Consider the following 9,864-nt stretch of genomic DNA (forward strand, 5'->3'; position numbering starts at 1 on the left):
AAGCAGCATGTCCCTACTGGAGAAAGAACACTCAGCCCCGGGACTGGGGACGCAGGCCTCTCCTCACTGCACCTGTCAGGAGAAGTTACTGCTAACTACCATTGTCCCAGCAGGGCCAGAGCCCACAGGGACCCCTGCCAGCAAAGAGCAGCAGAGCACCACTCAGAGACCATGTCCTGCCAGCCCACTGGCCTCGTGACCTCAGAGTCCCAGACCCTTCCTGGGGCTGCTGTGGGATCCATGGGCCACCCTGTGAAGCTCAGCCCCAGAGGTGGGCCCCAGAGGTGGTCAGATCCAAACAGTACGGGCACCCTGGTGCCTCGCACTGCCCGTCCGGAGGCTGCCAGCAAAAATTCCTGGGCCAGGGGTGGGCAGCGGCTGGACCGGGGGCCTAGAGCAACGAGCCGTGGCATGTAGCCCACCGTAGAGAAGCAGCTGGACTCTGACTTACACCCCAAATGCCCAGGCCAGGCCTGTCTTTATGACATTTTCTTCTTTGCCCCTACTAACTTGTATAGTGTCTGAAGACCCTGCAGATCAATAAATACACCCCTCGGGACGAAAGCCTGGCAGAACAGTAGCTCTCTCGGATAGGCAAAGGGTGGAAACAGACAGAGGCCAGATACGGCCTCCTGCCACCAGCGGGCTGTGCCAGTTGAGATATATCCCTCCCGCCAACCACAGCCTCCTTCGGTTTCCCCATCGTTACCTTAACGGGGTTAGACCAATCGGCAAGGCCCCGCCTGCTCAAATGTCCCGAGATTTTCTGGGAAGACCACACGTGGCCCCAAAACCAAGGAGCAAACCCAGGGCCTCAGATGAAGGCACGGCCTTTGGGCTGCAGTCCTCCCAGGGGACCGGGTGGGCCAGCTGGGGCACCTGGCCTCCAGTGCCCAGCATGCCTGTCCCAGCTCTGTGACTCAGGCAAGCTCTGAACCTCTCCGAGCCTCAGATTCCAAGCTCTGGAAAATGAAGATGAAACCATGTCCCAAAAAGCATGATATCAAACAGCCCTTAAGTCCTACCTGCCACGGGAGTTGGACCTTTGTCACTACTAAAAGCAGCACTACCACCTACTCCCAGTTCAAACCCCAGCAGGCAAGGACAAGGCCTTGTTTCTGTTCACCCTTCTGTCCTAAGCTCCCAGCCTCTTCTGGGTTACAGTCACCCATGTTAGTGAATGGAGGTGGGCACGGAGGTCAGGTGGGCTTCACCCATCCAGGTTTTACATTTCCTTCCAGGGATGGGGGGGCTTAACCAGCACTTTCAAGTGGTTATAGATGTGGCTTTAGTAGTACGTAATTAGTCTTGGGACCAAGAGGGTAAACAAATGTGTAATTCATGAATTTGCTAATTGTCCTTCATTTTGATCATCTGCCATTTTTCCTAGACTCTCTGACGGACATCGGTGCTCGTGGCAAGGACTCAGAGAGTGCCGGGAGCGAGCCTCGGAGGCGGGGGGGCATCAAAGCTGGATGCCCGGCCCACACCCTCCTCCCGGCCACCGCCTACAGCCCACGCCCCGCCGACTCACCGCCCCCCACCCCGCACACCACACAAGGCAGGAAGCCCGTGGCACTCAATCTTTTATTTTCTTAAACTGTACACAGATGTAAAATACTTTAACAGCAAGTCTATGGGAAAATTGTTTGGTTTTAAATTATTATGAAACAGAACCTAAGGGGAGCTTTATTAAATAAACATAAAGGTGGGGATTTAAGGACGCACACCTGCATTCTACCATAGTCATTTTTTCTGTACCTTCTGGGTGTGTAAAGATAGAAAAGACACATCAAACTGAATAAACAAAATCCATTTATACCCTGAAACGTTGGCAGGCCACTCAAGGGATTGTTCAGAACGTCTACCTCACAGAAGATGGCCTCACCATCTAATAAAAATTAAAACTGATCTGTTGGCCTCTTTGGTTCCAAAATTATGTATAATACATTTAACTGTATTTTTTTTTTTGCTGCTATAAAAATAACTTCTTTTTTCAAATGGCAGTTTCTGACTAATCATGCAACTAAATCAGTGCAAACATTAAAAGCAATCATTCGCTTAAAAAAGAAGCAAAGGATTTCATTTCAAGTATAAAAAATATAAAAAGAGTCGTACGAGTCCAGTTTCGTCTAGTGTGGGTCAACCCTTTAAATTGCATAGTTCACGCGGCACTTGGGCATCTGGGGGCGAGCGAGTTCAGTGCTCTGCCAAGGGCCACTCCTGGACACACGCAGATGGGCAAGTGCTAGATCATGTGCGTTCAGGCAAGTCGGCAAGTGCTAGGAGGGGCAGGCGGGCAGGCGCGAACAGGCGGGGGCCACGTCCATGGCCGGCCCTGGTGGCCGGAACCCACGCGGGCAACTTCTGCAAAGCAGCTGAAAGCCTCCCCCAGCTCTCCAAGACCGGCTACGCTGCTCCCCTCCCACAAACCCTGCTGGGGTGGGGGTGGGAGGGCACCCCCACTCCCCAACACCAGCATTCCCAGAATGCCTCCACTCCACCATTTCCTCCTCTGGGCTCATGCCCTTGCCTAAGGGTCATTTCCACCCCTATCCCAACCAGGCCTAGAGGAATATCCCCAGTGAAGGGCACAGATTGCAACTTTTTTTTTTTCTTCCCATGTAAAACGATTCAAATCTTAACTTAAAAGGTCATACCTGGTAGAAAAGTCCCTTTTCCATGATACAACTGGAATGCGTGACCTGTCTGTCAACTGCTAGTGATCAGTTAAAGCATCAAATTAAGACCCTTCTCGTCGCCCTCCCTCCCTCCCCCCAAAACAAACACACATAGAAGTCACGCCAGGGACCCAAGCGACAGTCAAACGGTCATTGCCACGGCTCCATGGTCTCTGGCAGGTTGTGTCCATTCTGGGCCTCTTTCCCCTCTACAAGGGTGGGAAAAGACCGGCTTCCCCTGGTCCTGCAGCATGAAGGATCCCAGGCAGGGAAGGAAGCCAACATGCCCGAGCCAGGAGATGCTGAGGCATGGCAGGCCTTGCACACCAGCAAAGGGGGACATGCAGCCTTCCTGCCCGTCTGCACGCTCCCCACCCCCGCTTCTGCTTTTCCTTTCTGTGGCTCCCGTGCTCTCTCTCTTTCTCTTTCTGTGCGTGTGTCTCTCTGTCTTTGTGCTTTTATGTGTGCTCGGAAGGCGCGATTCAGAGTGGCCGGGCCAGCTGGTGGGAATGGTGGCCGCTCACCCCATTCTCTCCCACCAACAGGCATCTGCAGCTAAGCTGCCATTGGTCACCGCATCCATTTGCTGGTATCCCAGAGGCTGCTGTGTGGGTGGCAGGATGCGTCTGGCTGTGCGTGTCTACGTGTGCATTTGAAAGCATTTCATGTCAGTTGAGGGTTCTTGCTCTGGCTTTGACTGATTGCTCGATGAAGTAGTAGAAAAAGATCTCAGGCCTCGCGCCGGCACCTTCTGGGCAGCCCGATGCAAGGACAGCGCTCTGCGGCTGGGCAGCCGGTTCCCACAGGGGCTGCAAGGAGCCCTGCCGCCCCCCCCCCCCCCCGCCAGCCCTTGCGCCCCGCCGCCGCCACAGCCCTGCCGTGGGTCAGGCGCAGCCGCACTCCTCCACGATCATGTTGGGCACGTCCCGCTTGACGATGTTGTACTCGTCGTCGAAGTAGAGCATGGACATGGTGCTCAGCTTGGTGGGGATGCAGCAGGAGTTGACCGTGCCGGGGTTGAGGCCCCGCATGCGGTACTGGTTGACCACGGCCGTGTGGAAGGAGGAGGCGGAGCCGGGGACCCCCGCCAGGTAGGCCGGGCAGCTGCCCTCACAGTAGTTCCCGTAGTAGCCAGTGGGCGCGATGATCCAGTCGTTCCAGCCGATGAGGCGGAAGTCGATGAAGAACTGCTGCCTGCAACAGAGGTTCGTCCGGCCATCGCACTCCAGGCCCCGCTTGCGGATGCGGTGTCTGCTGTCCCCCAGCCGGGCCTGCACCACCACAAAGGGCCGGTGCGACTCCTCGCCCGGGTCCACGAACACGGGCAGCACGGCCAGCTCCTGGCAGCCGTCACACTGCACGTCCAGGTTGAGCCGCCGCTCGCCGCGCTCAAACAAGGCCCGCATGGCCTCGGTGAGCGGAAAGGTGTGCCAGCCACTGCGCTTGAGGTCCACCTTCTTCTCCACCACGTTCCACCGGTCGCCGTGGCCCTGCTCCTGGAAGTACACCTTGACGCGCACCTTCCTGCGGCCGCCCTTCTCCAGGACGTAGGGCAGGAGCTTCAGGTAGAGCCACAGGCTGGCCTGCACCACAAACAGGTTCTGGTTGCCCTCGTTGGAGACGAAGAAGTACAGGCGGACCCGGGAGGAGGCGAGGCCATCTGCGGAGAAGTGGGAGAGCAGGCCAAGTTAAATCAAGGAGAACACGAGGCAATGGGGAAAGAGACTCCGCTGCATGATGCTGGAATGCGAACTTGCCACGCAGCTGGAAGACGTTATTGACCAGAAACACTGTTCCTGGGGCCAGGGCCTCTGACTGGAACCTGGGAGAGGCAGAGAAAATCGTTTTCCATTGAGAAACCCCGACCAGCTTGGAGCTGGAGGGTCCAGGCCTATAAAATCCTGCCTCACCTCTCCCAGGCCAGGGCTCCCTGGAGACAGGCTGTCAGGCCTCAAAGCTCAACAGAGGAACTTGTCAGGAGGCCAAGATCTTAACAAGTTGTTATGGGTATCTGTGAAATCTGAAAAATAAAACCAGGATCTCACTGAGGATTTTGGGGTGGGTTGTTTCAGTAGAGAGGTTGGGTTTTTTTTTTTTCTTTCTTTCTTTCTTTTTTCTTTTTTTTTTTTTTTTTTTTTTGGTTAACTCAGGGCATTGCAAAATCGAGCTGAGCCACCTACCACCTCTTCCCAGTGTTTACCTAAGCATGATCTGATCCAACCCCCAGTGGAACCTCCACTGCAAACAAGCGAGCTCTGCTCAGATTTCTGACACAGGAACGTGCGCTTTGCAGGCTGCAAAGTGCAGCCCTCGGTTCTGACTAGTTCCAAGGGACAGGACATTCAGCCTTGAAACTTGAGGTACACTCCTTTCATGAGATGCTGGCTCCCCATTAATGGCACGTTCAAAATCGCCAAGGAAAAGGGGAACTGGCTTGTTAGTTTCCTCCATAATTCAGCTCCACAAGAAGAGAGGGCCAGGCCAACCGAGACACAACCACTCCCTCATGGTACATTTCAGTGACTCTTCTGACAATCTGTACTTTTTTCTTCCTCCACCCCCCCCCCCACAGGAAGAACAAATAAGGCAACTGTGTGACCACGCTGGTTTTATCAAACCTCCTACCACTGCCCTGCAGCCCCCTTCTCAGGCCTTGCCTGGCCCCTCTAACAACTGACATCTGACTTTGAAATGGGGGAAAGTGCAGCCTTAAAAGCTGGTCTTGGACGAGCTGCCTGTGACCTGAATCTGTTATTTATAAGTCAAAGAGCTGGCTCCGTTAAACGGACCAGAAATATACCAGCCCCCGCTGTCATTTTGTGCCACCGGGACCAAAAGGCCTCCTCGACCTTCCAGAATCACATTTCTACTCTGGGCCCCAAAGCACCTTTTAATCCAAGCTCTCTAATTGCATGTCGAGCTTTCCCTGACTCGGTCGGACAGCTAAAACAGCAATGCATTTCTTTCTAAGCACAAACCAGCCCGATTGTCTCTGCTTTTCTCCACACCCGGCCATGCAAAACTTTTCATCCCTTTTCATCCCCAGGCGGCACCAGGACCGTCTGCCTGCTGCCTGGGAGGGTGGGGGGCATTTTCAGCCTGGTGACACAACCGCTCCCCCCCTTCAACAAGCTCCCTGCCCACCCCCACCCTGCCCACACCAGGGCTTCCCCCTCTGCGACCTTCTCCGCAGTCCCCTCGGCACAAATGGGGCTGAGCTCCAGGCACAAAAGCCAGCCTGGCTCATTCAAGTCCTGAAAAGGACAGCGGAGTGGAAAGCACTTGCAGCATTTCAGCGCCGGCACATTTTCCCCCTTCTTTTAAAGTTCCGAAAGATTTTCGGTCTCTCGATTATTATATTTAGACAGTGGTAGAAATTTACAATCCAGGGCCGGGAGAAAATTCCGGAAAGGGCTCCTACCCTTTGTTAACTACGAACTCTGCAGCTCTCAGGCGAGGGGGCTGCTGCCGCTGCCAGGCGAGCCGAGAGGCACGGGGCTGCCCCCGAGCCGCGTCTTTCTCTGCGTAAATGATGGGACCTGTTGAGAAGCCTGCCTTCCGCCCGATTCTGGTGCCCACACAATCGGAAGAGAGGTTGCCTAGCTCTCCCCAGTGAGGCTTCAGCAATCCTGGCAAGCCCACGCTGCCCGGCGATGGAAGCGGCCCCGGGGCCTCTCACGCAGGCACACAGGCACACACACACACACACACACACACACACACACTTCTCCGGCCCACGGATATCAACAAGCACACACATCTCCAACCACACTGCTAAGCCTACACTCCGATCGTGGGAAACAAAAACATTAAGCAATCACCAAGCAAGTGCCCGCGGAGCCAGGGCCGTACGCATCTGCCGGGAGGGGGATGCGCGCCCAGAGGCGCTGAGGCCCCGATTTCAGAGAGCAGGGGTGGAGGGCAAGGCGCTCAGCAGCGGGCACAGGGGGAGCAGGAAGGGGTGTGCTGCCTGGGCGGCGCGGGGGTGGGGGGGGGGAGGACGGCAACTGGGATGAGGCGCACAGGGCCAGAGGGGAGCGGCAGGGCCGGGAGTCCGCGTTGCCCCCAGGGTGCGCTGGCTGCGGCGGCCAGACGGGCAAGGAGAAGGGGGTGGGAGAGGGTGAGAGGGGGTGGGGAGCGAGGGCCGCAGCTGGCAGCCAGTGGGACCAACCCACCTGTCTCGGCGAAGCTGATGATCTCGGAGACGCGCTCCTGGCCGTCTGCGCCGGGGCTGGCGTGGCCGTCGAGGTGCGGAATCTCCACGCGGCCGTCTTCGCGCACCTTGCCCGCGTGCAGCTTGCGCAGGGCCGTGACCATGGCGGCCTTGGGCACGGCGTGCGTGATGTTGGGCCGGCCCCGCATCTGCAGGCGGCTCAAGATGTGCCGCTTCACCGCCTCCAGGAAGTCGCCGTCCACCCGGCCCAGCTCCTCGGGCCGCCGGAAGCCGCCGCACGACGTACAGGTGTCCTGCGAGCCGCCGGGAGCTCCGGGCGGCGGGGGCGGCGGCGGCGCGGCGGGCGACGGCGGGGGCGTGGGCGAGCCCCAGGCCTCGGGCCCCAGCCAGCCGGCCGCCAGCAGCAAAAGGCAGGCGGCCCCCAGCGCCCGACCGGGCAGCCCGTCCATGGTGCGCCGCTGGCGACGAGGGCGCCCGCCGCGAGGCGAGCCGAGCCGAGCGCAGGGCCGGGCTCCGGGCTCCCGGCGCGCCGCCCCGCCCCGCCCCCGCCCGCCCGCCCGCGCCCGCCCGGGCCTCCGCCCGCCCGCCGGGAGGGCCGCCGCCGGCTAGCAGGGGGAGGGGGCCGGCCGGGCCGCGGGGGTTCCCGCGCGGCGGGGAAGGGGCGCCGAGGGCCGCGGGGGCCGGAGAGGCGTGCGGGCGAGGCGGGGGGCCGGAGGGTCACTGCCGCGCGGGCGTCTCAGGGCGCCTCAGCATCTGCAGCCTTCCCCCCATCCTCTCCGCGTCGGGGCCCCGCAGCCCCCAGCTCCGGTGAAGCGAAAGCGGCGGCAGCGGCGCCTAGGCCGCCGCGCGGGGAAGGTGGCGAAAGGGCCGGTCGACGCAACTTGGCCGAGACGGAAGCGAAGGCGCCGGAGTCCCTGGAGCGGAGCCGGGCGCGGCGCTGCGGCGGGCGCTGCGGCGGGGCCCCGCGCTCTCACCTGAGCGCCGAGGAAGGGCCGCGGCCGCCGGCGACGGGCCGGTAGTGCTCGCCGCGGGCCGGCGGGCGGGCGGCGGAGCGGGGCGAGCGCAGTGGCGGGAGCGCCGGGGAGCGCCGGCCGCGCGGGCCGGCTCAGAGGCGGCGCGGAGCCCCCGGCCGCGGGCCCTGCAGTCCTCCCGGCGCGTCACACGGCAAAGTTGTCTCTAGGCTCCCGGGGCGCCGCATCCACCGGCGGGCGGGCCGGCCACTGCGCGCTCCGCCGGGGCCTCCGCTCCGCCCGCCTTCTCGCTGCCTCCCTCCCTCCGCCTGCCTGCGCGGGCCGGCTGGGCGCGGGGCGCCGTGCGAGGAAGACGAGGCGGAGGCAGGGCCCTTCTCGCCCCTGTCCCTCCTGCCTGCTGCGGCGGCGGCGAGGTTGGTTGGAGCGCCTAAAAGTCTCGCAGCGTCCCCGGGTGCGGGTGCCCTAGCTCGCTCTCCCACTGGCACACGCCGCAGGGCCGGGAGAGAGCGGGAGGGTGGCGGCCGCGTCCCCGCGCCCGGCCGCGACACAGTGCAGAGCCTGCCGAGGAGTTCTTCTCTTTGCCCTCTCTTCTTTTACTCTCCTCGGTTTTTCTCCCAAGGGGTAAAAAAAAGCCGCACAATCTCCGTATGTGCGCGCGCGTTGAGACGTTGGCATAAAAAAAGGGGGGGCGGTGAGAGAGTCTCGTCCTGGCCATGCGGGAGGAGACTGTCCGTGCCTCCCCGCTCCGGCTTCTCCCCCCCCGGGGGGGGGGGCGGAATCTGTTCAAGTCGCTGCCGCCCGATCCCCACGCCCACCCCCGCTTCCCCCCGCTTTTTTCCTTTCTGCCTTCGCGGGAAGGAGGGGCGAGCCGGCCCGCTCCCCTCCCCCCCACCCCCGCAATGCCCGGCCACTTTTGCTGTCTCGAAACTTTCCCACCACGTGGGCGCCCCGGACCCTCGCCCAGCTGGGCGGCGGGCGACACCGACGGGCTCCCGGCCCGGGCTGCCGGTGCCTGCCCCCTCCCCGCGGTCGCGCAGGCCCTGCCCTCATCCCGGCCGCCGCCCTCCGAGACCGGGAGAAGCGACTCTCGCCGCGGCGGCCGCCCCCGTCCCTCTCCGGGTGCACCTTCTCGAGCTTGGCGAGGCGGGGGCGGCGGTGCGGCCGCGGGCTGGCTCCGCGGGTGGATGTCGCTCCCGGGCTGCAGTGCCCTAGCCGAGCGCCCCGGGCCGCCCGAGCGCTGGGCGAGGCGTGGGCCCCGCGGGCTGGAGGGGTAGAGGAGGCGGTGGCCGTTGGAGGCCTGGCCAGCCGCTGCCTCTGCCGGCCCCAAGCCCCCAGGGAAATCCTCGACTGTGTGGGGAACCAGCCTCGCGGCAGGGAGGCCTCTGAGCCCCAGGACTTGGGGAGCTGACGAGGCACCATTGCCTCCCTGCCCCAAGTGGTCGATCTTGGTCTCAGACAAATCCGGGTTCCAGTGGAGGCTCAGCGACTGCCAGCTTTGTAGGAGTGACCTTGGGTAGTCTTCACCTTCTCAGGTCTTTAGCTCATCATCTGTTGTGGGGGAGGACAATAACACCTGTGTCACACCTTGGGAGCCCCAAACAAGGCAACTTGGTCAAGCTCCTCACAGAACCCAAACACTGTGATTCTAAGGCATAGTTCCTGGGTGGCCCAGACAAACAACCCTGTGAATGAACAGGGAACCAGCCAACCCATCCAGAACCCCAAGTGCGGTCGTTCCTCCGTCCCTCCTTACGCCCCCACCTGGGCGCGGGGTAGCAAGACAATGCTCACAGGGCGCAGCGCCCGGGCCAAGGAACACCACCCTGCCCTATCCCCTTACTCGCCCAGCCCCCCACCCACTCAACAGGCAAGACTGTGAGGTGGACGCAGGGTGGGAGGTCATTCTGGCTTTCCCAGCACCTGGGGGAACTGAAGCTGGAGCGTGGCCTCCAGCTCAGCGTTCCCCACTCTCCCTGAGCTGGGGAGCTTCAGGCGGCGGGCTTCAGGCCTGATCGTGCCTCTGCGGAGCTCAGCCTGG

The 9,864-nt window shown here is 61.3% G+C and overlaps 1 protein-coding gene across 1 annotated transcript; it reads right to left on the reverse strand.

Annotated features, from left to right (window-relative positions):
* Positions 1-1,569: 1,569 nt before the first annotated feature.
* Positions 1,570-7,394, reverse strand: INHBB (inhibin subunit beta B). Its single transcript, XM_045869018.3, has 2 exons — positions 6,857-7,394; positions 1,570-4,341 (listed from the first exon to the last, which is right to left on the reverse strand). The coding sequence occupies exons 1-2, from the start codon at positions 7,302-7,304 to the stop codon at positions 3,566-3,568; spliced, it is 1,224 nt and encodes a 407-aa protein (XP_045724974.1). The 5' UTR covers positions 7,305-7,394; the 3' UTR covers positions 1,570-3,565.
* Between the last annotated feature and the right edge of the window lie 2,470 nt (positions 7,395-9,864).

Source organism: Mirounga angustirostris, unplaced genomic scaffold (genome assembly GCF_029215605.1).
Source record: "Mirounga angustirostris isolate CCGP_5_RB_7025 unplaced genomic scaffold, mMirAng1.0.hap1 SCAF_3, whole genome shotgun sequence".
In the NCBI taxonomy this organism is placed as follows: Eukaryota; Metazoa; Chordata; class Mammalia; order Carnivora; family Phocidae; genus Mirounga; species Mirounga angustirostris.